Source organism: Pongo pygmaeus, chromosome 11 (genome assembly GCF_028885625.2).
Source record: "Pongo pygmaeus isolate AG05252 chromosome 11, NHGRI_mPonPyg2-v2.0_pri, whole genome shotgun sequence".
Lineage (NCBI taxonomy): Eukaryota > Metazoa > Chordata > Mammalia > Primates > Hominidae > Pongo > Pongo pygmaeus.
This window is the reverse complement of record NC_072384.2, coordinates 61,508,306-61,535,991: the sequence shown is the minus strand read 5'-3', so window position 1 is coordinate 61,535,991 and position 27,686 is coordinate 61,508,306. Positions and strand designations below refer to the sequence as shown.

General features: G+C 39.5%; 1 protein-coding gene across 2 annotated transcripts in view; it reads left to right on the top strand.

The window, feature by feature from the left end:
- Window positions 1–27,686, top strand: part of DPP4 (dipeptidyl peptidase 4) — an 82,844-nt gene that overhangs the window by 35,756 nt on the left and 19,402 nt on the right. For both annotated transcript variants that reach the window (XM_054478194.2, XM_054478195.2), the window contains exons 7-20: window positions 75–147; window positions 916–1,036; window positions 4,017–4,177; window positions 5,710–5,822; window positions 14,398–14,533; window positions 16,546–16,590; window positions 18,662–18,769; window positions 19,059–19,126; window positions 20,079–20,132; window positions 20,506–20,627; window positions 22,201–22,248; window positions 22,490–22,588; window positions 24,905–24,974; window positions 27,372–27,566. In XM_054478194.2, coding sequence (XP_054334169.1) covers window positions 75–147; window positions 916–1,036; window positions 4,017–4,177; window positions 5,710–5,822; window positions 14,398–14,533; window positions 16,546–16,590; window positions 18,662–18,769; window positions 19,059–19,126; window positions 20,079–20,132; window positions 20,506–20,627; window positions 22,201–22,248; window positions 22,490–22,588; window positions 24,905–24,974; window positions 27,372–27,566 — 1,413 coding nt within the window. The remainder of the gene's footprint in view (window positions 1–74; window positions 148–915; window positions 1,037–4,016; window positions 4,178–5,709; window positions 5,823–14,397; window positions 14,534–16,545; window positions 16,591–18,661; window positions 18,770–19,058; window positions 19,127–20,078; window positions 20,133–20,505; window positions 20,628–22,200; window positions 22,249–22,489; window positions 22,589–24,904; window positions 24,975–27,371; window positions 27,567–27,686) is intronic.

Here is a 27,686-nt window from a genome sequence, read left to right as displayed (position 1 = left end):
TACTGTCATATTTTTAAGGAAACCCCACTGTGAGTTATTCTTTTTGATAATGTTTCCTTTCATCTTTTTTCCAGGCAGCTGATTACAGAAGACAGGATTCCAAACAACACACAGTGGGTCACATGGTCACCAGTGGGTCATAAATTGGTTAGTGAGTGTCTCCAGTTGTCAGAAAAATATTGGCTCAAATTTTTCATTAGGCAGAAGTTACTAACCCTGATACAAAGCAGACGTCTTAGGAACTCAGTACTTCACTATAGAACATAGTGTTATTGCCCAAGATAATATTTTACTAGCTTAACAAAATAAATATAATTCCTGAAAGTACCCATTGAGGATATTTATTCACTGGGAAAATGCACGTCAAACTCTTAAGTTCTAGTTATCTGTTGTACTTAGATATTTTCTGAGTCACACCTGCTTTCTGCTAGTTCTGTGTTCTTCTTTGTTACTATAGATACATCTTTACGTTCTGTAGTGCTAGGAGAATGTCAGAAGTCCAAAAGAATCTTAACGAGAGGATCTAATGTTTGTCTGCAGTTGAACTTCTCTCTTCCAGAATGCAACTGCCTTCTTTCTACTCACTCTCCCAATAAAGAAATATACAAGCATATATCATCCTGTAGAAGTGGTCAGCCTTCTCGGTCTTCTCATATACTTTAGCATTCAAATAGTGGTAGTTGTGTGCTTCTTATTTTTAACACATTATTAATGGTTTTAGGATTATTTGGGGATTATAGGCTATACACTTGTGATTTAAGAATGAGAGGGAAGGAGTAAATGACTCTTCCTGTTTGAATGGAATATTTGACTATGGTAATCCTTACATTTGCAATAGATAAGTGTTTCTAAAACTCTGGGATAAAAATATAACATGTTATTATAGATATCAATGCTTGTTTTTTTTCCTTCTAGGCATATGTTTGGAACAATGACATTTATGTTAAAATTGAACCAAATTTACCAAGTCACAGAATCACATGGACTGGGAAAGAAGATATAATATATAATGGAATAACTGACTGGGTTTATGAAGGTAGAAACTTTAAAGCTTTTTCAAATCAGAAAATCTATAAGCTTTTAAAATAGTTAAATGTTTCTTTTGCAATGGGAAAATTTAAATGAGATTGAAAATAAGTTTCATTGTTTAAAATGTCATCAGATTTCTCTTAGAACTCACAGCACCAGGTGTCTCCTTGACCAAGAATTTATTCCTAGCACTCCTCTGTCCTCATTGCCTGACAATACTCCTCTTGTCTCTGGTTTATTGATACAAAGGGCTTTTCTGTGTAGGTAGACCTTTTCTGCCTTTACTGGAACATAAAAGCCTCCAGATTAACATTAGATATTTCTCTAACTAGGCCTACCTAACCCGGAAGTTACTAAGGAAAGCTAAATAATCCCATCACATTGAGAAGATTACAAAATAATATATACAAGATGGAGAGTACAGGGGAAGAAAATGCCTATTTTATAGAGGATTTGTGTTTATTTGAACTTGGACAAATTATGATTTCCTGTTCTTAAGAATAAAAAAGCAATTAGAAAGGCTTAGGAAAAAGTGACTAATAAAACTAAAAAAGTTAAAAAGGAATATTCTCCCTTTTAGGATACAGAGCTGTCGAAACTATTAGGAACACATTTTAGAAACTTAGAAAATATTAGAAAAACATTTTTTATGTCTGTATTTGCCAAGATAAAAGGCATTTTGAGGCTGCTCCAAACTGTTCACAAGGTTTCCTCATACTTATTAGAAAGACTTATCTGTATTTCATTGTAATTTTTTTCTTCTTTGTAGTTTAAAAAAATAATTTTTCTTCATGACTTAATTTTAGTTCTTACCAAATCCAAGTCAAGTTTAATTGACTCATTATAACAACAACAACAACAAATCACATTAAAAGAAAGATAAATTTTCATGTCCTAGAAATAAGTGCTTGACTAAAACTTACAATGAAATTTACTAACACTAGCTACTTAGAGATTCTTTAACCCTTGGACAGCACAACCCAGCCTCCAGGATCGTTGACAAGAGTGGCCTCTTTCCAAAGCTGTGACCCTCCCTCAGAAACAGCTGGCCCTCTGCAAGATAAGAGGGCAGCTAACACTTTCATTCTTTCTAAAGTAGATAATTGCTGGAGGGAGTCTTTTGCATGTTCATGACTAGGCCATTCACATGCAGAACAGCTTCACAGCTCCAATTTGGGCCTCTCTAATAGCTTCAGTTCCTAGAAGGAAATTACTACATTGTCAATACAGAAAAATATGTCCTGCATTCGAAATAACCACTAATTCAAGACAAAGATCGCTACCTGCTAATTACACTTACAAGTAATTCTAAAAAACAAAATCTTGGTCTGATTATATTGATTTTCTGTAATTGCAGCTGTGTTATAAACCAGAATCAATGGGTAAAAGTTACAAAGAACAAGGCAACTCAGTATATGAACAAGTTCTTAGTATAATAGAAACCATGACTTGGAGTCATAAGGGCTGGGTTCTAGTTCTTGTCTCAGGCAATTCACAGGATTGCTCCATGCCTCAATTTCCTTCTCTGTGCAATGAACTATGAATCATCACCCAGAGATCTTTGTGAAGACTAAATATGATATGTTTTGTAAATTCTAAATTGCTACATAAGAGTGTATAGATCAATGATATAGATATGAGGCCGTCAAAGGAAGAATAGGCTGCTTAACCCGGTAGTAGGTTTTCTATTACTGGAAATACTAAAATAGAGGCAGGAAAGGGCAGTATAGCACGGAGATGAAAAGCATGAGTCAAAGGAGATTTGTGTTGGTTTTTGATTCTACCAATTCTTAGCCATGTGATCCTAGACAAATTTCTGATCCTCTTCAAGCTTGTCCCACTTTATCAATACAAAGGGTTATTGTGAGCCTTAACTGAGATGATAGATGTCAATTGCTTATCAATACCTGGTGCATAGTTAGCATTCATTGAATGTCAGCTGCTAATCACAATAATTATTATTACATTTTATTATAGTAATTATTTTTGCTATTATTCTTGTTGAAAAAAAGCATTTGGAAGTAACTTGAAAGGAGGTATCAGGCATCTGAAAACTGATTAGAATGCATGATTTCCCAACCCTAAGATTCTAGTTTCTATGCTTTTGCTTTTACATTTACACTTACATGAGACTTGTGGAATATATAGGCATCTCCACCCAGTCCACTTAATTCCTCCATTCCCGGTTGGTGAAGGAGTTTTCAACATATTAAGAGCCAGTGATTGAATATCCCATGTATAGACCCCATAATAATCATAGGGACGAGCTATCTTTGCCAGAGATTGAGAAGAAGCCCAACAATGTACTGGAAAGCAAGATCTTGTCTTTTATTTGCCTCTCTCTTTGACCCTCTTCTCTTACCCATCAGCATATACACCAGAGCAGCATGTTAATCTAAAGGAGTTTTCAGTTTCTGGGCTGGGCAAGGAGATGTTTCTCAGTAGGGGTCTCAATGGAGTTCCTTGCCATTCTAAATCCATCCTTCCCACACCTTGTTTGTGCCAAGAGTAGTAAACTCTGGGCACCATATTGGTTTGATAGCCTGGAGCTACACACCACCCACTAGTACCCTGCGGGCTCAGTACAAACTGAGCCCAGTTGGGGAGAGTATGCTGGCATGTTGACTGTTTGAAAATTAGAAAGGAGAATCAGCCTCCTGTGTGAAATTTACTTTTAGTATGTTTTGAGGCATAAATTTAGAGGATTATAAGATAAAGAAAAAAATGTAGAGCTTATATTAAATATTGCATGCTAAAATATTCTAAAATGGTCCAACGGGTTACTTATTTTTACAATCCAGATATATCCTTGAAGATTTTATTTTTATTCATTTGTATTACTCTGATTTTGGAAGCCCAGCAAATGCAAAGTGGTTCATTAGTTGAACTCTACTATAATTACTAAAGCTAATGAGAACAATATTTTGAATGCCAAAGCCAATTTATCAGCTACTTCTTGTAACAGAACAATTTATGTCTTTTTTCAGAGGAAGTCTTCAGTGCCTACTCTGCTCTGTGGTGGTCTCCAAACGGCACTTTTTTAGCATATGCCCAATTTAACGACACAGAAGTCCCACTTATTGAATACTCCTTCTACTCTGATGAGTCACTGCAGTACCCAAAGACTGTACGGGTTCCATATCCAAAGGTCTGTGCTCCTGTTCGTACAGTGGTTCCATGATTTGATGGGAAGAGAATGGTTTCATTTAATCCCTTCTTGCTAATGAAAATATTGTCAGTCTCTCTTCAACAGCTTGCTGTGATTACTCTTGCTGAAGTCAACAGCATCTGGCAATTTTAAAGTATTTTTATTATCCCAGGAAAGAGTGTGATTTAAGGTTTTGTAATTTCTCCAAAAACTTTGAGGAATGACAAGCAGAAAAAATGGGGAAAATGCTTTTGAAAGAGATAAGGGGAATGAAAATGTTTGAATGGAGGAAAAGAGAGGCTATAATTGAATCAGAAGCTCGTCTCATTTGTAGAAGTTGGATTGTGCCCTCGACGAAGTTGCAAAGCTCAGTTATATATCAGATTGTATTACTAGTTAATGGGATACATGACTGGTTTTAGTGGTTCTATTATAGATTTGGCACTAATGTAAATTTTTCATGTCCTACATTTGGAATAATAGTGTCACGTCTTGGTTTTCAAAGCTGTTCTCCCCCTCAGGGTTGCATGTTTACTAAAATTGAGGAGCTTTGTTAAGCAGTGTAAGCTGGGTGAGATGGGGTTTAGAAGGGAACCAGGGATTCTTCACTAATACCGTAATAATAATGGCTACAGTATTGTCTGTGGGAAAATCTAATAGTAAAGTGTTTTTTCTTTAAGAAATTTGGAAAAGGGGATTTTTATTTTTACCAACTCACTCAATTTGCTTTATGAAGAGCTGCCATTTTAGGAAGACAGAGGAAGTTAAAAGAAAAAAAAGATCAGAGACTAAATATGGAGATGTGTTTTCAGTGGAATGTTATTTTTTGATGAGCGAAACTGGCACATACAAAAAAAACTCCATAAAGTGTTCTCACTAAAAATATCATATTATTTCTAACTAATCTGTCAATTGAAGATCTATGTGTATATTTAAAAAGGTTTTATAGGTTTCAGTCATAATATTGATTGTAAAACTCCAACATAGTGAACCTGAAATTAGAGTGGAAATGATGGCTTCCTAATTGACATTGTTGGCTCAGGTAAACTGATTTTTCTGGTGGATGGTGTCTTTGGCAGAACCCAAGGTGTTCTTCATACTGACAGGCATCAAAGACTTTTGGTCTCAGGGAGACAGGGTATATTTGCAAATAATAAAGTTGATTTTAAGAGGTTTATCCTTGCTTGCACAAAGTGATAAATTATAAAGATATAAACATTCATTATTTAAACAGAAGTGCTTTGGACCTTCAAGTTTTATATAGTGTGTGTGTATATATATATATATATATATATATATATATATATATATATATATATATACACACATATTCTGTTTCTGCCTGACCATGAAAAGGTTGCATTTCATGACTCTCCCTTATGTTCATTTTATTTATATTAAATTGTTGGAACCTGTCTGATTGTGATAATTTTATGGCCATAATGCAGACGTTTTTGTGCAGTTTTAAAATGTGTGCGATGATGTTACTTTTTTTTTTTGTCAATACCAATTCTGTGATTGTTTTTTCCTAGGCAGGAGCTGTGAATCCAACTGTAAAGTTCTTTGTTGTAAATACAGACTCTCTCAGCTCAGTCACCAATGCAACTTCCATACAAATCACTGCTCCTGCTTCTATGTTGATAGGGTAAGACTCTTGTCCTGAATGCTTGGCTTGTAAACAGTTTTACACTTTCTAGGGAGAACTTTTCAAAAGTGAATGGCAAAGTGGATCACAGCCTCCCACTGTGTCATCCCCACTGACAGTCATTCATTCTTTCCTTCAGCAACTCTTTGTTGAGCATCTTCACGTCCTCAGGCTGGGCACAACTCTAGAGATGAGGATGACAATGGACAGAGCAGCCAGCCCCTGGTGTTATGGAGCCTACATTCAAATTGGGGGAGACAGAAAATAACCAGATAAAAAAAGAACAGTGTAATATGCCAGGTAGCAATAAATGTGGTGAAGAAAACCTGAGCAGAGCAAAATGGATGGGGCTGATGAGAGGAGGTCAGGGAAGCCTCATGGATAAAATGAACTGTGGCAGTGATGTGAAGAGCAGGAGGGCTCCATCCACACCAATAGCAGGGGGCAGAGGAAGAGCAAGTGCAAAGGCCCTGCAGAGGAGATGTGCTTGGGGTGTTGGAGGAACTGCAAGGAGGTTGGGGTGACTGGAGCCTTTTGAGTGAAGAAGAGAGTGGAGGGGACAAGGTTAGGTCCCACAGAGGCTTGTAAGGCCTAGAGAAATGCAGGAAATCTGTGGATTAAGTTTAGGGAGCTCCAAGGTCATTTTGTGCTCCAAGACTTCACTTCCTGAAATCATGTCAGTGGTTTGAAATTCTGCCATGGAGCACCTTCAGCCCCTTGTTTATTTTCCTATAAAGGAACCAACATACTGGGTACAATTTATGGCTATCTGATAGCTCCATATTTACTCATTTCTGTTATTTATTTGGTTTTGTTGCTGGTTTTTTTTTGTTGTTGTTTGTTTGTTTGTTTGTTTTGAGATGGAGTCTTGCTCCGTCGCCCAGGCTAGAGTGCAGTGGTGCCATCTCGGCTCACTGCAACCTCCGCCTCCCAGGTTCAAGCAATTCTCCTGCCTCAGCCTCCTGAGTACAGCTGGGATTACAGGTGCGTGCCCGGCTAATTTTTGTATTTTTAGCAGAGATGAGGTTTCACCATGTTGGTCAGGCTAGTCTCGAACTCCTGACCTCATGAACTGCCTGCCTTGGCCTCCCAAAGTGCTGGGATTACAGGCGAGAGCCACTGTGCCCAGCCTGTTGCTGTTTTTAAATAACAACTAGCATACATTGAGTACTCACCATGTGCCAGACACAGGGATTATCACATGCTTTATCTTAGGACTCTTTAAAGTCACTCTGTCTTTCCAACAACTATCATCGTGTGCCTGTTCACAGATAAGAAAATGAGGCCTACAGATTAAGAAAATGACCAAGTACGAATCTGTATTCAAACCTGACTTTCTGGCTTGAAAGAACAAGCTATTAGACACTGCTTCGTGTCTCCCTCTGTGTGATTACAGCTGGTGCCCTCAGATTCCTGAAGGCACCGTCACAGCAGTACGGAAGCATCCATTTTCTCTGGAGTTGCATTAACTACATCAGGAAGGCTGTGGGCTGTGCTCCGTGGTTAGTAATTCATTATTTTGGTTAGAAATGTCTGTAGCAACCCATTCATTCAGGGGGAAAATCGATTAGTAAGTTTTTAAAAATTTTTCTGGGTTTGTCCACTGGAGTAAAAATTTACCCAAAGGTTTCAAAATCTGCCTTTCGATTCCATCCAGCCACCTTTAGTCATCATCATTGAAGGGCAGCCTCTGTTTCTACTCCCAAATGTCCATAGAAAGCCTGTGCCCTTGTAGCACTTATCATCAGTAGATGATAGAAAACAGTCAGATAAATGCCCCCAGGAGTGATAAGAGAGATACGAGCAATAGAATGGAGGCATTCTGAGGAGGAGAACATGGGGTTTTCATGACCCCAGAACCAAAAAATACCCCCTGGAGAATGTGCACATTGAGCAGGTTGGCTTCCAGCAGGGCGCAGCGAGGAGGAAGGACACTGAGGTGGAAAAAACAGAGCATGGAAAAGTCAGGCTTCCCAGGAGAAGACCAGCAGAGCCTGGTGTGGCCTTTTGGTCTGTCACCAGTATCTGCCTGTAGGGAGGATGAGCCATGAGCACCTGCTCTGAAAAAGATTCCATCTGAAAGGGGCTTTAGAACTTATCAATGGTTTATAAACTTTTTAAGGACCTGGAAACCTTTGTTCAAGTGAGATGTAATACAGAAGTGTATGGCCAGAAAGCAAATGGGAGATTGCTTCTCAGTTTTGGCAGGTCTAGTCCTTGTCCTCCCTCCTTCCCGCAACAGTCCTGGGAGCTTAGACAGAACCTGGAGTGGTTCCAGAACACAGTCACAACACCGCTGTGAGGCACAGGTGAGAGAACTGAGGCTCAGAGAGGTAAAGTCATTTGCTCAAGGTCACACAGCAAGTTAGTGTGGAAGCTGGGAATAGGACAGAGGCCTATGCCTGCTGGACCAAAATATTTGAATAATTTAGTTAAAAATGTATTGAGTCCTTCTCATGGGCTGGGACTGTGCTCAGTGCTCTGCTCTTGCTGTCTCATTTATTCCCCAAAGAGACGAAGTCTTTCCCACTTACAGATCCGTTTCCAAGGCACAGCTGTGTGAAGTGCTGGGCTCAAGAAACAAGCAATTCTCAGGACGGATTTTTGGCCTTATGTGAATTCGTCAATAAGTTCTTGTTCTCAGTAGTTCTTTAAGTCACACTTAAGACTCACTATGGAGATTTTGTGTGGAATGTATATTACCAAAGAATATTGTTTTTTTGGAAATGCCACAGGAATGTGTTTTTTAGGGAGTTTAAAATATAGCTCTGGTCTCTGTTAACACTGGTAAGGTTGTGGTTTTTCTAGAACTAGACTCTAGATGCTGTCTGTGAAAAATGCTCTAGTACATGATGATACACCGTTTTCTGGCCTCATGCAAAGATCCAGCAGGGCCAAGTAAATCCAGGTGAGTTACGCCTCTTAGTAACCTGCTCAGCCTGTTACCTGGTGATTTACTAGTTCCTGGAGTGGGAAGCCTGGCCAGGATCACTGCCTCTCCTCCTTCCTCTGCCCATGTTTCCCTCATTAGTTTTCCTGTTAGGCCATATCCCTTCACCACAGATCCTGCAGCAAGTGAAATCCACAGGAGGATGAGGCTGGTTTTGTGACTTTGTTAGGAATTAGCAGAAATGGGTGGAAGCCCTGCTTCTCTGATAAGTAAGAAGGGCAGCCAGGCTGCGTTTCCAACAACCAAGGCCTGAACTTGAACGAGGGTGAGTCTCCCTGCTGCCAGCATTGATTTAGTGCTAAAGTTGATTAGATTTGTTATGCTGCTAATTTGTGTTCATTGTTCATAATGAGAACTGGAAAGCTCAAAAATTTGAAGCAAAACAGCACATAATGTAAAATCATAAATCTCCTAACTTTTATCTAGAGCAGTACATTCACTGTTGACTGAAGTAAGACAGGTTCTACGCAGTAGAGGCCAATCCTACAATCGTATCTCCAGTGTGTAGTAGGGTGCCTGCGACATAGCATATGCCCAACCAATATTTGTAGAATAAACTAATAGATAAGCAGAGGATGGATGGATGGGTGGATGGATGAATGGATGAGTAAGTTATCTAGGTGACTTTGTGTGTGTGGAATAGTGGTTCACGCTGCCAGCACTATGGATAGACTTCAAAATGACCTTCCATAGAAATCCCCCTTTTTATCTCCTCTCTGCCAAAAATTCTGTGGCCTGAATCTAGGGGATTAGAAAGGGCATGTTCTACTGTGGTAACCCCACCCAACATCTGTTGAATGGCTCTGGGGCTCATCACACCCAGCTCATGACATACCCCATCCCTGCTCTCTCTGCTCCTGAATGACACAATAGATATAAAGCCTTGCTGTGTCTTCTCTGAACTGTTACGACCCCTGGCCTATAAAGCTGCAACATCAAAGCCTCAGATTGTCACACAGGATATAAATAAACTGGAAGCTAGTGACACCTGCACATTAGGACCTGCATGCTACGACTGTGCGGGTGTATGGGTGCTGCAGCCCTCAGATCTGCTTCATCTCATCCCACCCATTCCTCTCCTGAGAGATTTGTTAGTGAACCTGGGAGGGTTGGCATCCCCATCAGAGCAGAGGGAGGCATGGAGCCCACGACCAGCACTGGCAGTACGCCCACTTCCTCGGGTGATTCACTGAATTAATCATTCCACGGTTGCAGTTGCTCTTTGTAGCATTTTTCCCTCCAATATTATTTCCAGTTGGTAATAAATACCTTATTTTAAGTATCCTTAATGTACCAAAAGAAACATTTACACAAATTAAGGGAATTAATAGTACCCAACAAACATTTATTAAATGCTTACTGTTTGCAAGGCATTATGCTGGAGCAGGTGGTCACCTTACAAGGGGATTCTCTGTTGTGTGATTTTCAACAAGTCTCTCTCAGTGCATTCACATATAATTTGCCTTATAAAATTTAGTTTACACACAGCTCTCTAGGAATAGATTTCTTTAAGTGAGGAACTTTATGCTGAAAAGAAGCAAGAAGGTGAAGCTAGCTAGCAACATTTCCCAAATGGATGGGTGGAGGTTTCATAGAGGGAACGAGTATGAACTGGGAATCTGAAGCCAACAGCTTGAATTGAATCCCGGCTCCAACACTTCCCAGTTGGGCGATAGTGGGCAAGTTACTTAAATCCTCTGCTGTTAAGTTTCTTTGTCTGCAGACCATGAACTGCAATACTCACCTCATAGGGTGGTCATGAGCTTATGTCAAGCACTTAGAATAGTTCCTGGCACATAGTAGACTCCACATGGGCGTGAACTCATTATTTTACATCCAGAAATTACTCCATCATTTTAGTATTAAAATCAACCATATTCCCATTGGACTAATCCAGCTGTAGAAGGTAGAAGAGCTTGCTGGCTCATATGTCTAACCTGGGTAAGTTGTCCAGGCTCTCAGGAAGGCCTGGACTGCAGGGGCGGTCCCTCTTCCACCCCACCAAAACCATTACATAAGAAAGCTACTCAGTATTGGTCTGTCTGTTTTCGCAGAATAAAAGCAGCACGCAGTGTGCAAAGCATAGATGATAATCCTGCTGGTTGGATTTTTCTGGTTTTACGTGGGACATAAACTTTTCAGTAAAAAGTACAATTGAGCCATTGGCTTTGTTTATTTATTTATTATTTATTTATTTTGAGATGGGGTCTTACTCTGTCGCCCAGGCTGGAGTGCAATGGCATGATCTCGGCTCAATGCAACCTCTGTCTCCCAGGTTCAATTAGTTCTCCTGCCTCAGCCTCCCGAGTAGCTGGGATTGCAGATGCGCCCCACCATGCCTGACTAATTTTTGTATTTTTAGTAGACACAGGGTATCACCATGTTGGCCAGGCTGGTCTCGAACTCCTGACCTCAAATGATCCACCTGCACTGGCCTCCCAAAGTGCTGGTATTACAGGCATGAGTCACTGCACCTGGCAGGGTTTTTTTTTTTTTTTTCTTTTTATGATTCTTTGACATCTCAGACTGGCATAATCTTGGCTCAAGGCTGCCACTGAAGAGAAGTATGTTTATAAGAAAATTCAAAAATTCCTGTCTGCGCCACGGGTGAACTGCATTGCTGAGCATGCACAGGGTGCAGAGTACACCTGGGGTCATGGAGAGTAACCCAGGCCATGCAGGGTCCAGAACCATAAACCTTTCATCTGAAAACGGGCAGGGAAGATGACTGATGCACGTGAGTTTCCTGGCTGACTTCCCAAATTCCATTACTCAATGTTTTCAAATGGGGAAAAGTTGCTTTTATATTGCTGATTTCTGAACCCGATGTTTAATTTATGACTTTTAATAGATAAAGCTATTTAGTACTGGGTGATCCACTAATTGTTGTCAAAAGTTGTTTTTTGACATCACCTACCCCTTCGCTCTACCAGAGCACTTTTAAAAAGAAGAAGAATATTGCTGGAGCCCAAATTCCTAATCTATGCCCATGGAATTTTCAGATGTTGTATATATGTCAGTGGAGAGGCTTTTCCCACCTAGAGAGAGGTACATCAGTTTCATCAGATTGTCCAAATGGTTTTTGGCCTGAAAAAATAGTAACCACTGATATAGGACAGGGGTTAACACACTAGGGTTTATGGGCCAAATGCAGTCCACTGCCCATTTCTGTGTGGTCCACAAGTAAGAATGGTTTTTACTTTTTTTTTTTTTTTTTTGAGACCGAGTCTCACTCTCACCCAGGCTAGAGTGCAGCGGCTTGATCTTGGCTCATCGCAACCTCCATCTCCTGGGTTCAAGCAATTCTCCTGCCTCAGCCTCCTGAGTAGCTGGGATTACAAGTGTGTGCCACCATGCCTGGCTAATTTTTGCATTTTTAGTAGAGGCAGGGTTTTGCCATGTTGGTCAGGCTGGTCTTGAACTCCTGACCTCAGGTGATCTGCCCAGGTTTTACATTTTTAAGTAGTTGGGAACAAAAATCAAAAGAGTAATAATATTTCATGATATGTGAAAGTTTAATGAAATTCAAATTTTAGCTTTTCAGTGGCATATTAAATGAACTCATTCATTTAATTATGGTCTCCGGCTACATTTGTGCTACAAAGGCAGAGTGGAGTAGTGACAGAGATGTGGACCACAAAGCTTAAAATACTTACTCTCTGACCCTTAATTGAAAAAGTTTTCCAACGTCTGGTCTAAAAAACTAATTTCAGAAAGCTTCATTTTCCGTTGTGCTTTTCATACTTCCATTCTCTTTGCACAGATTTATTGCCTGTCTTGGGTAAAGTGTATTCACCTTTCCAGGTTCTCATTTAGCTCCCCTGCACTGGGCAGATGCAGAAGCATCAGACTGGATGAGATGTCTGTGTTTCCCGGTGTGGAAAGAGGCAGTTGCACTCTCAGCCCCTGCAGCCTGGTGGTTTGTGATGAGTGCAATGAGACCCGGGAGAGTGGTGTGGGAGAAGGAGGTTTCCAAGAAGACATCGTGGATAAGGGGACATTTAGGCCAAGACCTAAGGAAGTTAGAGCTTGGCAGCCACTTCAGGCTAAAGAGCAAGACTGAAGAAAGAGGGGGCAACTGGGAAAACTCATGGGGTGTTCATGAGAATACCAACCACCCAGACTAGGTAGTATATAGTTTCTTCAGAAGCAAGTAAAAGGACTGAAATGAAAAGGGACCCCAATTTACGGAAATGCGGTGCTCTGCGGCTGAGTGAAGGGGTTCGGTCTTGTTTCAGTACCTGCGCCTTGCAGCAGGGTAGCATGGAAGCCCGGTATCACCAGGCACATTCGCACATTAAGTGTTCCCAGCTGTAAAATGAGGATGATGAAGCTGTGAGGGGCTTAAAGGGCTTTATCCAGCACCTAATCCATCCCGAGTGCCCAGTAAATGTTTGTTGTGTGATTAGGTGTCTGCGAAGGAAGTGGAGATGGAAATTGATCTATGAATTCTGAAGAAGGACAAAGCTATGGTCCTTCAGTATGACAATATGACAGGTCCCACAGGTCAGGAGAGGGCTTTCCTTTCTTCAGTGCTGCATTCCATGGACATATAATTAGTGCCTGTGTTGAGTCAGGCATTCTGCTAGGCCCTGGGGACACCCTGTAAAAGAGCTTGCAGTCAAGCAAGGAGATGGGCAGGTCCAGCCTGTGAAGGAGAGAGCAAGTGGATTGTGTGAGAGCATTTGGGATGGGGAGGAGATACAGCCACCAGACCAGGCAGGAAGAGGGGGATGAACACACTCATTTGGAACTCTCTGACAAAAAAGAGCAAGGCTGCGATCAGACACTCGAGAGCAGGGATTTGTGAATAGTAATCCAAAACCACAATAGGGGAGGAGGAGGGAGCAAAAACATAAACTATCCATTGCCAATAATGTGAGGGAGGCCAGCAGAAAAGTAAACGATGAATTCCATGCACTTCACTATAAATCAGAAGGTGGTTCCAAAAATTTTTTAAGTATGTGTTGGGGAGGATGCACTGCTAGAGATACATGTGTTTACATAAATTTATGTGAAAATACCACAGGGTTCTTTCATTTCTTTGCAGAGTTCATGTTTTGACTGGTGAAAAATGTCTTTTTAGAATATATTTCTTTGATTTTCAAAGTTTCTGGAGGTGTGAGTCAATTTTTTCCTCTTTGAAAATGAAGTTGAGAAAAGGGTCAGCTGTAGTTTTACCCTAACAGAAAGAATTTTCTGGAGAAGCACGTAAAATACCAGAAATAGTCCAGTCTTAGCCAGTGTCCATGGCCTCACTTCCCTCAAGACAGCAGAAAGGAGATGCGAAAACATCACCCTTGACTCCCCGGCACCACCAAAGGCCAAGTTGAGGACTTGATAAATCCTGAGCTCGTGGTTTGAGTCACGCATGTTAAACCACCGTAGAATATTGTTGCTGCTTTTCCTGTTGGATGTATTTTAATTTTCATTCCAAATTAAATTGCACTTTAAGCTTTAAGAAAAGGTGAAATACTATATTAAATGGTTTCATTAACCATTTATAATTCTACTTCCCATTAAGATTGATTTCTTTTCACTGAGTAAAATATCTATTTGTACCAAGGTCTGGCAATAGTCATATTCATTCTCTGTCTCTGTCCCTCCTTTCTTTCTTCCTTCCAGGGATCACTACTTGTGTGATGTGACATGGGCAACACAAGAAAGAATTTCTTTGCAGTGGCTCAGGAGGATTCAGAACTATTCGGTCATGGATATTTGTGACTATGATGAGTCCAGTGGAAGATGGAACTGCTTAGTGGTGAGACTGAATTGGGGATGTTCTGCTTCTAGAGCAATGTGTGATCAGAGGGTCTGTGCAGTTGGGGAGAGTGAAGGCTGGGAATCAGGAAATGAGGTTTGAGTTTCTCTTCTTTCTGACTGTCTGATCCTGAGGCGATAAAATCTTGAATAAAACTCCTAGATAACCTGCCATCCTGAGGTGCTTCTATTTCTCCTACACTGACTAGTCATACTGTTTTAGTTATGGATACTATCACTTGGGAAGTGGAGAGGGGGTGACTGACCACAACATAGAATCTGATGTAAATATTTTAAAAACCAAAGAGGGCCAGCAGCTGCAAGCTCAACAGAGTGTGTTTTAATAAAGATAACATAGAGAATGGGGAATAACTGGCTGAGTGTGTGTGAAACAAAACAAATACATGAGGTCACAAATCCATTACCATACTGTCACTGTCTTTAGGCAGGAAACAGCTTTAGAATGCAAATAAATAACTGCCAGTCTGGGAAGGTGGCAATCCTGAGGCCAACTCTGTTCATCCAACCTTGAGGTGCTGGGAGGCTTCTAGCCAGGAGGCCACGAGGTCCAACTAGGATGACGGTCAAAGTTAAAGTCCCTCTGGGAGCCTGCAGCCTGGGAGGGGTGGATTCTGGAAGAAGTTTGCTGGCATATGCCAAGCACACCTCTCCAATCCCCCCTTATCTAGTCACAGACCCTGTGCCTACACACCTACCCTCCCTGCTCTCATCCTGGCGAGGCTCAGGGCAGACTCTCACCTCCCAGACCTGGAGCCTCGCATAACTTGATTCACTTATTAATTTATGTAACAAACACAGAATTCGTGTTGTGTTCCAAGCTCTGTGCTAAACTATGGATTTTTTTAAAAAGTGAATTAGTCGGCATGCCTGCCCCCAAAATGTTTCTGTTCTAGTTGGGAATATTATTAGAATAAATAATAAAAGCTGCCACTTACGGTATACAAGTCACTGTGGAAGCTGAGGGTCAATGTTTGAGGAGCTGGCTCAGGTCACAGGGCACAGTCAGAATTCAAACTGCAAAACCCAAGCTGTTTGCTTGCTGCCAATGAAATCCTCATAACACCTCATTGTACCATAAAAAGGGTTCAAACAAGGTACAGAGGGAATAGAGGGCAAAAGAAGATGATCACCTCTACTGAGGGCAGGCAGACTGGGGAAGGAGATGATGTGGGAGAGCTATAGAGTAGCCTGGGGTAAGTTGCAGTGTGCTGAGCAGATAAGGACAGAACGCCATATAAGCAGAGGGCTGTGCAAAGGCATCCAGTGTGAATAGCTTGGAACATGCAGGAACTAGGGACTGGGGGAGAGGTGTAGTGGGGAGCACTGAGGCTAGAGATATAGGCAAAGTCTCAGGTGCCATTCCGGGAGTTTGGACTTATCTCATAAGAAATGGGGAGCTGTTTCAAGGTTTTAAACAAAAGACTATCACAATGGGACAGGCCTATGTATTGCTAACTAAGGTCAGCAGAGAAGAGCAGCAGGATCTCCAACAAGGAGATTCTGGCAACAGACCCCGGGCAACCTGCTGAGGACATGAACAAAGTCCTTAGCTGTACAGAAGGACAGAGAAGTCAAAGAACTAGGTGACAGGGGCTGAAGGAGGTGATTATGAGGAGGGCAGGAATCTAGAATGACACCCAGGTCTCTGGCTTGGGTGAATAGGTGCCACTAACTAGAAGAAGAATGAGGGAGTAGAACAGGCTGGTGGGACAGAGGAAAACAAATGAAATTCTCTTTAGTTTTGTGCATGCTGGATTTAAAACACCAGTGGAGCTTCCAGAAGGACCCAGGATATAACTTTAGGCAAGAGAGTCAAATGATCTAATGTAATGACTTGAAAAATACTAACATAAATAGAAATATATGAATGGAGATAGTTTTCAGTTATTAAGTTATTATAAGTACAGCTCTATTTATATTACCACAAATTATGGCTATAGATTTCATCTGACTTCTCTTTGAAATGCTGTCATTGTCTCTTTCCCTTCCTAGGCACGGCAACACATTGAAATGAGTACTACTGGCTGGGTTGGAAGAGTAAGTGTTATAAGTTGTGGGGTTTTATGGATGAGTCAGCTACTCAGCTATTTGATATGCAGCTATGCAAAACTACGGCTCTAAGTGATACGTTATTAATAGCAATATTAGTTAACCTATTTCTCAAAATATGTAAATGCTCCCTATAAAGGTATCTTTTTGTAGAGAACATATAACACACACAGTTGGAAAAAATAAGAGGACAAGTGAAAAATCAAAAGCAGAGCAGACAAAACATAACACACTCCTGGCAAGTTGTAACTCCCAGCAAGTTAAAGGGTAACCATGGCTGAAAGTTGGCCAAGGTGTCCAGTGACCTCACATTTGAAGTTATGTGCTTTAAAGACAGAAAACACAGGTTCTGTCCCCAGCCTGCACAGATACCTAAGGAGAGGTGACTACAACAAGCAGAAAAACTCAGCAGCAACCACACAGTGCCCACTATGCACCTCTCTTTGGAAGAAATCGTACTTGCAGGCTTATGCTTTATTAGGCGTCCAGATGCAGAGCTTTATCCAGGAAAGTGTGGTGACCCTCAGGGACTTGTCATGCTTCTCAGTCCCACTGAGTTATATACACATTGCACAGAATTACCACCCAGATTGCTATGGCCATGGAATGTAATGAGTTGATGAAGGAACTCCAGTCATCGTATCATCTTGCATGGTAGATGAGGAATGAATCTCACTTAATTTTTATGATCACTTCTATTAAGCTTCCTTTAAGAGGGAAATAAAGTGACCCCCAAAATGTAAAGATTTTATACCTCTTGGATCATAGAGGTGAGGTCCCCAGTCCAAGAAGACAACCCCTTCCAGCTGGGCTCGGAGCTCCGGCAGCATTCACACGTCCTTTTTCTTCAGGCATTGATTGGGCAGAGGGGAGAGGTTTGCCAACATGAAAAGTGGTTTCCTCCATGGCAAGAGACACGCTACACTTCCTCACGACTCTTTGAAAAAAATATGTTTTTTCCTCTCTGTATTTAACCAGACAGATGCCACTTTTCACACATTTCTACTAGGCACAACTCCATCCAGGGGAAACAGGGAAATGTATTAAAAAGATAAGGCTGTGAACACAGGTCTAGAGAGGGGAATGTGTTTCAAAGCTCTGTAATGAGAACACCAAGTGTACCGCACGCCTCAGCTTGCTCCATAAATGAATTCACTTTGAATCACTAAATAGAAGAGGGAAGCATTTTTCTTCCTTCCCGAAATGGGAGCTGATGAGAGAGGAAACATCGAGGGCGAAGTGAACCAACAATTTTAAAAGACCATCTCCTACCTGCTCTCAAATGTAGCTAGGAAATCAAAATCGTAAACCAACATATTCCTTTCAGGCTGGGATAGACTCTCTTCTACTTAAATTGCATTATGTTCTGAGTACTATCTTTTATTGAACTGTAAAAAAATGGAAATTTGTTCTATATTTCTATACAAATATTTTTTGTAAATTGTTGATCATATTTAACAAAATGAAAAGGCTTATAATAAAAATAACTATATGAATGTTTTCATATGAAATATACAGCAGACATTCCTTATAGCATGTAGTCCAGAAATGGTTAAATACTAAGTCTGACTTTCAAAAAGAAATATGTGTAAAAACAGGAAAGAAAAATATCCCCAAATTGCAAACCACCCCCAACCTGAAACAATAGAAAATAATATGTCTGTTTCAAGAGAGCACATTTGTGACACTGAGGAAATTTACTGCTCCAAACTGAAAGGTTAATGCTGTTTTCCAGGTGCTTGCAGCCAGAAGTCATAGTTATCATCCATAGAGAAAAGATGTTTCCAAATCACAACAAATTCTATTTATTGTTTTCTACAAGCCTCTTTATATACATTCTCTCATTTACTGCTCACAAAAATTACCTATGAGTATGGTGTTTTTGTTCACATTTTATAGAAAGAGAATTTTCTTTTTGAGACACTTTAATTTTAATTTGGCATATAAATGGAGCATGGATTTTTGAGCATAGGTATTGGACAGGACTTTCTAAAACTAAAGTTGGTACTGAGATGAGACACTGTGCTTTAATGTTCTTTTGTTCTATATTATTTTCTAGTTTAGGCCTTCAGAACCTCATTTTACCTCTGATGGTAATAGCTTCTACAAGATCATCAGCAATGAAGAAGGTTACAGACACATTTGCTATTTCCAAATAGATAAAAAAGTGAGTATTCTTACATATTTTATTTCATGTTGACCTCTTTTTTTTTTTTTGGAAACCAACTTGAAGTGGAAATCATTTGGTAAGATGGATCAATGTGTATAAAAATCAGATTAATTTAAACTCCTCAGTGGTGTATTGTGTAATGTGGAACGAGGTGAGGAAACCCAACAAGAAAATCCAAGGTTATTTGAATTCCTGATATAAATGATTTAATCCTCCACTTTGAACAGAGACAGTCTCTAATCAATCTCTTTTTTAAAAAAAAAAACAAAAAACAACAACCCATCAGGACTGCACATTTATTACAAAAGGCACCTGGGAAGTCATCGGGATAGAAGCTCTAACCAGCGATTATCTGTGAGTATTGTAACAATTGATAGGATGTAAACCTACTTGTCATAATCATGCCCTCTTTGCCCAGAAGTAGGAAAAAAATCTCCTACAAATAAAGAGTAGTCTTTTTGGAATGTGTTCAATACTTTTTTTCTTTTTAACATACGGAAGCCTTAATGATTTTCACATATGCTTAGCAGATTTGATACCATGCCACCAGGCAGCTCTACCTCTTGCTCTTACCTGCTTTACATTACAAGAGCTGTATCCTCTTTTACATGAACGTTGTGGAACGCTGAACTAGCAATGAGGGGCATTTTGTTAAATTTCAGCTGGCACTAATTTTTTGGAAGGCTTGGAAAGGCAATTTTATCTGTCCATGTCCCGGCCTTACTCTTTGCAAAATGGAAAGCTTTGCAGAGGCTAACTGCCATATATGAGTTGGTAGAAAAGGGGGTGTTATTTTTCATTAGAATCTTAGGCACTTTTATGATTCTTTATTGGTCTAATCGCGGAGGAATTTTGCCACCACCCGAAGTAGCTTTTGAAGCCCCTCTTTAGCAGTGGCTCTGCTGCTCTCAGGAACATGGGGCTCCTGCCATCTAGTAGCTTATGTTATAAGACAGAAAATACAACGATCGGGATCAATGAGTGGGGTCTCAATTTCAGGCTAGCTGCCTAGTCCTATTTTTTTTTTTGACAGAAGCCTTCTTTTGTGTTTTTACTTGTCACTCTAATTAAGGAAGAAATCTCTGGTTTTACATATTTCAGTCTGTTAAGAACAAGACCTTTCTGTGTAGAGATGACGGAGAAAAATGGCTTCTCGGGGGTGAGGGACACGGAAGCGATGGCGGAGGGCGGCGGGCACTCGTGCGCGTGCTCCGTGCACACTTAGGCTTGGGGTCTGAGTGCGGTGGATCGCCTCTGACTTCTTAAAAAACATAATTAATATATATTTCATTTTTTCTCTTCCTAGATACTACATTAGTAATGAATATAAAGGAATGCCAGGAGGAAGGAATCTTTATAAGTAAGAGCTCTGTCAAGTTGTTGACTTGAGTCATTTTAGCTGACGAACAATTTCTGAACTCTATTTTTATTTTTTGCCTTGTCCTAACTAATATTAAACTGGTATTGCTATTGAGCACTTTTTATTCCTTCATAAATCAGTCTACATGTCCACAAGAGAGAATGGCTTTATTCGATGTTTTGTGATATTTCCAAACAATGGGAGGTTTGAGGTTACTATTAATTCATGTATTTATTTCACGTTAAAAAAAAAAAAAGTCCTAAAGCTTGCGTTGGCATGCTGCTGTCTTTGAAACTAGAATATGGCTTTATTCAGTTCCTTCCTCTCACTTATCTTTTCTTCAAGCACTTAATTTCCACCGTTGGTTTTACAGAATCCAACTGAGTGACTATACAAAAGTGACGTGCCTTAGTTGTGAGCTGAATCCGGAAAGGTGTCAGTACTATTCTGTGTCATTCAGTAAAGAGGCGAAGTATTATCAGCTGAGATGTTCCGGTAAGTCTGAGCTCCCTGGGAGGGAGGGCAGTCGCCGCTGTTACTCACTTCGAGGCAGCTCCCTCTATTCCTTTTGAATCTCAGGAGCTCTTGAAATCACCTAAGTCCCCTTCTCTCCACTCACATTTAAGTAGTGAGCATAAACAATCTTTTCTTCCCCTTATCACTGAGAGACTTGCATAGCTTGCCTTAGACCGAACACACACACACACATGCACAAACACACACCCTTGTGTATAACAGAAGCACTTCAGCGTTATATACGTACATATTGTGGGGTTTTAAATGATTATTTTATGCACTCGTCCCTTTCAATGAGAAAATGTATGTGGCTGGTGCGTGTCACCCAACATGCTCACTGCTCCATCTTCTGTTGCTGTTGCTATTATTAATTACAAATGAAGAAACCCGGGCAAGGAGTGGCCAAGTGACTTATGCAGGTGGTCACACAGCGAGTTACAGGCACAACAGGATTCAAAACAGGCCTCTGCCTCCCGAGCCATCCCTTTTAAACAGTGTGCCAGGTTACTTCTCAAAATGGGAGAAAGGATCTGGATATTCTGAAAAGAACTGTCCATAGCACAAAAATAAATAAATGTTTTCAAACCACTTACCTGAGTCTTCCCTCACTAGTATATTTTATTATTACGCTTTTCTTTATGGTTCTTTACTATGACTGGTTTTTTTTTTAGCAATTATTTCTTGGGCATGCGCTTTATTCTAAGCACTGTGCTAAAAGCTTTATATTCATGATCTTGTTTAATCTTTAAGAAATCTCTATCAAGTAGATATTATTATCCTCATTTTCTATGTGAGGAAATCAAAGCACAGCTCTGTTGTCCTAAGTCACAGAGCTAGTGAGCCAGGATTCATCCCCAGGTATGGAAAGTGCCTTCACTGTTTCTAATCCAATATAAAAATTAATATTATCATCCAAACGCATAAAATTAAAGAGCTCACAAAATAGCTTTTCTATACATTACCTTCCACTCTGCAACTACCACAGTTGGGATAAACAGTGACGATATGGGCTTGTGAGAAAAACACTTTTGCATGCCAGAAAGGAATCGCTTATCCAAGTCAGGCACTGTGCAGATGTGCCGCCTGGCTCTGGGACTCCATGGGAGTGGGGGCAGCGGGGGGAAATCCGTCCCTCCCTAGGGAGGCTGGCTACAGGGCTCTGCAGCCCACCAGGGCAGAGCCTGAAAAACCCTGTGGGATCACGGATTTAGGGCGGGGAAGGATGTCAGCTCACATTTTACTTTGCAGATGAGTATATTAAGTTCAGAGATGATAATGTGCCCAAGGTGCCCAGCAGGGCACAGATTCATTTCCTACTTCATTCTACTGAGCCCTGTGCCTTTCCAGTAATACTTCTTACACTGAAATTGCAACTATTTTAAAGAGAGGGGGAGGAGAAACAACTAACATGTATTAAACTTCTTATGAATTATAATATTTATATGTTCTATCAAAGTTAAATGGTAACAAATGGTATTTTTGAAAAGTCATGTATACTATCTTTTCTAAAAAAGTATTCATCCAAAACATTTTTCCCCGATTGTGTTAACAGGTCCTGGTCTGCCCCTCTATACTCTACACAGCAGCGTGAATGATAAAGGTATTTCCTCATATTTTATTCTTCATTTGTTTTTAAGAAAGTGTGTTGCATAAGTCTAACATGTACTTAGCATTGTGTGATTTTCTTTGGCTTTGTGTCTTGACAATGAGTTGAACACAAGCCTTATAACCTGAAATATGTGTAGTCCGATCAGTGAATTTCATGTTTGCTCATTATTGCACTACATAATCCACATTTTTCACATTGTAATGAATGACTGCTCTCTCCTGTATTTCTTTAGGGCCGAGAGTCCTGGAAGACAATTCAGCTTTGGATAAAATGCTGCAGAATGTCCAGATGCCCTCCAAAAAACTGGACTTCATTATTTTGAATGAAACAAGTAAGTTAAATTCCTTTGGAATAGTACTTTTCATGGAAACACCAATGCCCTCTAACTATAGTAATTCGATCTGAAAATATGTATTTCACATTATATATAAATCTAATTTAGAAGGTTATTTCTCCATGAAATGTTTTGTCACAAGAAATACTAATTTTACATCCTTTTGTCTTAAAATACAATACCATTCTACATAAAACTTATTCTGTCAAAAGGGAAGGGATTTGGAGAACATGCTCTATCGTTAGTTCACTTTTATCCCATTAGTGACTCTATTATTCTACTAATATTAATTGTGTGTTTAACTTAATGACATCCTAGCGTATTTCACCTTTAACTCAAAGAGATCAAGGATATCTGAGACAGTTGTATAAAACAATTCGTGTTGGCTATAAAATATTGAAACTTCAGTCTCAGAAGAGAAATTTCGAATTTTTCCAAACCCTGCTGACCTCCCATAGTGTGGTCCCGGCTTGGTTGTGTAATCATGGATTATATTCAGAGACCAGTAAGAACAATGGGTTTCTTTGAGTAGAAAATCTTGTTATTTATTGTTTGTTTTTCTTTATTTTTTCCACTAAGGGCTAACAGCTTATAGGGGAGGGAGGAATCTGTTATATTAGAATTGATTCATTTTAGGCTTTTAAAAAAATTTAGGATAATAGAAAAGATTCAACACATCTAATTTTAAATATCAGGAAAAGCACAGGAAAGTACAGCATCCTCATGAAGAACAGTTTAGAGCAGTGCTACTCAAACTGAATGTGCATGTGAGTCTCCTGGGACCTTATTAACATGCACATTCTGACCCAGCAGGTCAAGGAAGGTCCAGGATTCTGGATCTGTAATAAGCTTCTAGGTGATGCTACTGCTGCTTACCCTCGAGCCACATGTGAGGGGCAAGAGCTTAGAGTTTTCCAGAGCTAACATTGACAGCCTGGTACAGAAGGCACTGAATACTGAGATGTGACATTCTATTTCAGTCACGAACACTGGGGAGCCCCTGCAGGTTTTAAGGTCACGGAAGCCACATTAGTAGACGGGTGACTTGAGACAGGATGTAGGATGGAGCTGTGGGGATGGGGACATCCCATTGGGAGGTGGTTATAGCCATTCAAAGTACAGAAAGGAAGGATGAAAGGTAGGTCAGGGAGGAGGGAGCCGGGAAGGTGGGACTCTGTGAATAGAAAGAACCCCCCAAACCAAAGACTATACATCTCCAAAAAAGTGGGACTAAAACACCTTCCCATCAACTAATGCCAATTCAAACAAAGCAGAGATCAAATGATGGGTTTCGCATATTCATTAAAAATATCATGGTCAACTGATAGTTTGGTGTTCTATTGAAATTATAATAGAGACTTAAATTTTGCTCTTACAAGCACATTTAATCAGAAGGCATAACAATAGTCAGCAAAATATAAATTGAAGATAAATCTATCTATATATTTTACTCCCAAATCTTTCTTTTCTTTTCAAGTAAAATAATTGTAACAAACATAAACAAAAAGGAAAATAAATGTTAGATAAAAATAGCTCTAGAGATAAGAATTTTTTTGCCTACAGTTTAAATCTACTGAATCTGGAATAATTTTATTTAAATGTGGAAAAACACTTTTTTATAGATCTATTAGTATAACTCATCTTCTATTTGGGAACGAAGGAAACTGACTCATTATTTAGGGACAAATTTTATTAAACTGATGTTAAATCAAGCACAGAGAATGAGACAGACCCGTGGGAGATCATACAGAATGTACGCAACAGTTTGCTCCATATAAACCCGATCTCATTCTGTGAAACACAGAGCTGAAAATGGGAACTCAGCTTTGCGGTCTGGGATGGCAATAAGAATTACAAAAATGTTATTAAATCAGAATTCTAAAATAGAGTTGGGGCCAACTAAAAATCCTAAACAGCTTCAAGGAAATTCAAGAAGAGGAAAACATTTTGGAGGAAAACTTAGAACATAAGCCATAAACAAACTAGATAAGTAGATCGGATGCCAAAGAACAGAATCATAAAAACAAAACATTAGAAATTCTAAGATGCACTTTTATGTTACTAGGCACCAATGTATTTAATAGATACATTAGAAACAACTTTATGTTTTAACATTAACTAGTATTTTAACCTGAAAGAAAATGTTGTTATATCTTAAAAATGTGCTGAATCCAAGCAGTTCATTTTCTTTTTCTACTCTCATTTAACAAATTGTTAAACTCTAGAAATGACTTGCTACTGTTGGAGATGAGGAACAAAATCTTGTGCTAATAATTTTTCTTACCTCACTAATTAATCTTTCTGTTTGTTTAGAATTTTGGTATCAGATGATCTTGCCTCCCCATTTTGATAAATCCAAGAAATATCCTCTACTATTAGATGTGTAAGTATTCAAAAGAAGGGAGCAATTTAGAAGTATTGAGTCATATATATTTTTCTCAGTGCAGCTTACTGAAAAATGGAGCCAAGTGCATCCTTTCCCTCTTCCTGGATCACTGTTTACTATTTCCTCCTTTAACTGTACAGCCACAAAACCCAACCTGTGTTTTCTCACATCTTCTTAATAGAGAAGGGAGATGCTCCTTTTCTGTCATAATGGCATATAGATTTTCTTTTGTTTTGCTTCTCTGAACTCCAAGGGAATTTCAAAGGAATTCTTAAGTCTGCATTTTCATCCTTAATCTCCTGGACATTTTAACAAGCAAGAGATGGGCATTAACAGTCTTGACAGTTCCCTTACCCCAGCTCCCACTGGCTGCCTCATGTTTCTCTTCCTTTAGTTCCTGAAATATTACTGCCGGCTATTTTCTATTCCCCTTTTTGGTGAAGAGAAGTGATAGAGGAGAGTGTTCATTATTAAAAACTTCAAGTCTTTGAGAAAGTTAGGAAGTCACAAGTCTTTGAATAGTGAATGTGAACTCATATGAATTCCAAATATGACAGCTTTGTAAAGTATTTTTTGTAATCATTAGGAATACACCCTACTTTAATTTTTCTAAAATTGCCGTAGGGTCACCCATGATGCCATAATGTCAGGCTCTTCCTGTCCTGGCTTGCATCATTTCCTATATTAAAAACAAAATGAAACAACACTAATGCAGGGACCTGCTGAATGCCAGGTGCTTGGCATCATTTGCCTTATTTTATTCACACAACAAACCCATGTAGTAAGTTCTGTTGTTCCATTATACGGAAAAGACATTGAAGGTCAGGGACATAATGTCTCTGTTGTTAGCAGCAAGAAAAAAAAAGTGGGGAGAGGAAGGGAGGACACAGATATTAGTATCAGACACAGCTTTGATCCACTATATTCACAGTTTCATGAAAACCACACATAAAAGCACAAAGAAAGGAAAAGATAGGTATTTTAAAATTCCAGATGTGTTATCTGATTTATTTTCAAGTAAAATAATTGTAACAAATGAAGTCAATTCATTCGTGACACTAATTTGTTTTAGGCTTCGGCTCCAATCCTAAAAAAGCATCCTTTTGAGTGATATTTTTATCTTCTTTGACTTCCTAGTAAGTAATGATTTGATCTCCATTAGAAAAGTTTTTTAAAAATGGTAAATTTAATACATATTTCTGTTCAGTTATTTTCCTTTTTCTCTCTCTTAAGGTCTATTTTTTTTTCTATTTAAAAAAATAATCTTTTTTAATCTTGGAGTTAGGGAACCTGATATATACCTAATATTAAGGCAAGCTCTTAATCTACCAAATTTAATATAATTGAGAGGAGCAAGGCATTTCACATGTGAAAAAATATTTGCTTGCTCAAGGAATGCATTTTCCTGTTTAAAGTTAGAATGTTATAGTGTTTTGTTTAAAACTAAAGTTCTTTTGACTGTCCTCCCTAAGTAGAAGGAAAACATTAGCAAAGGCATGTAAGCAGGACTTGTCCTATCCTGTGCAGGGACAGTGAGCAGATGAGTGGAGAGATGGGCTGGGGAGGGAATAAGTTATTGGAGAGTATCCATGTCCAGGAGTTGTGTAGATGGTGCAAAGATGACATATTTAAATGAATTGAAATGAGCTATAAGGAGCTCCTCTTGATTAACAAGCAGAAATGAGAGTGCTTTACAGAGCTTTACAGAGATTGTGCACACAGCTCTGTGTAGGGTAGATGGTAGCCCGTGAAGATTGCGGATACAAGGGAGTTAAACTTGTTAGTATATAGAATGCCCAACGACATGCCCGTTTTCCAATGCAACCTGTTTCTTCCTCTGAAGTTTTAAATATTAGCATTCATTCATACTGCAGTCCATTCCACAGTGATTTACAGTCATTGTGAGCAAGACTGTGCCGGGTGCTATGGGAAATGCAAAGCATATGATGCAGAAGTCAAAGTCCTTAAAGAAGGAAATAAACTTGTAGTCCAGGAGTATTTGTAAGCTGAGATGGAAAGATATCCAAAGCTGCATTTATTGTTGTCATCATCATTTTTTTTATACCACAACTCCCCCTTCTTAACTATTAGAGAAATTATTTCTTTGATTTCCAAGATTACATTAATACTTTTAAAATGTTGGCCTATGGAGTCTGTGGTTGATAACTATCTTCAAAGACAAAACTGACAAGTATCTTTGAAGGAAATATACAACCGTGGTAGTTGTGTTGCTAAGTTTTAGAGGACTCATTCTGGACACCCCATAGGCTGGCACAGTTTAAGGCTCATGATTGGGAAGGATGCATACTTCTTGTCCACGGGGAAGAGAAATGTAAGCATTCCTCATTTGATTCCGGAAAACCATGAAAGCTAACAATTTGGTATTTTTCATAGGTATGCAGGCCCGTGTAGTCAAAAAGCAGACACTGTCTTCAGACTGAACTGGGCCACTTACCTTGCAAGCACAGAAAACATTATAGTAGCTAGCTTTGATGGCAGAGGAAGTGGTTACCAAGGAGATAAGATCATGCATGCAATCAACAGAAGACTGGGAACATTTGAAGTTGAAGATCAAATTGAAGCAGCCAGGTGAGTGACTAGGAGATGAAGTCAAAGGTCATCTGATTCTTTTTCCCCTTTAAAATTTACATTTTAAAGCTGTAAAGTGTAAATAATTTAAAGTGTTCTGGGATGAATTTGTAATCTTTT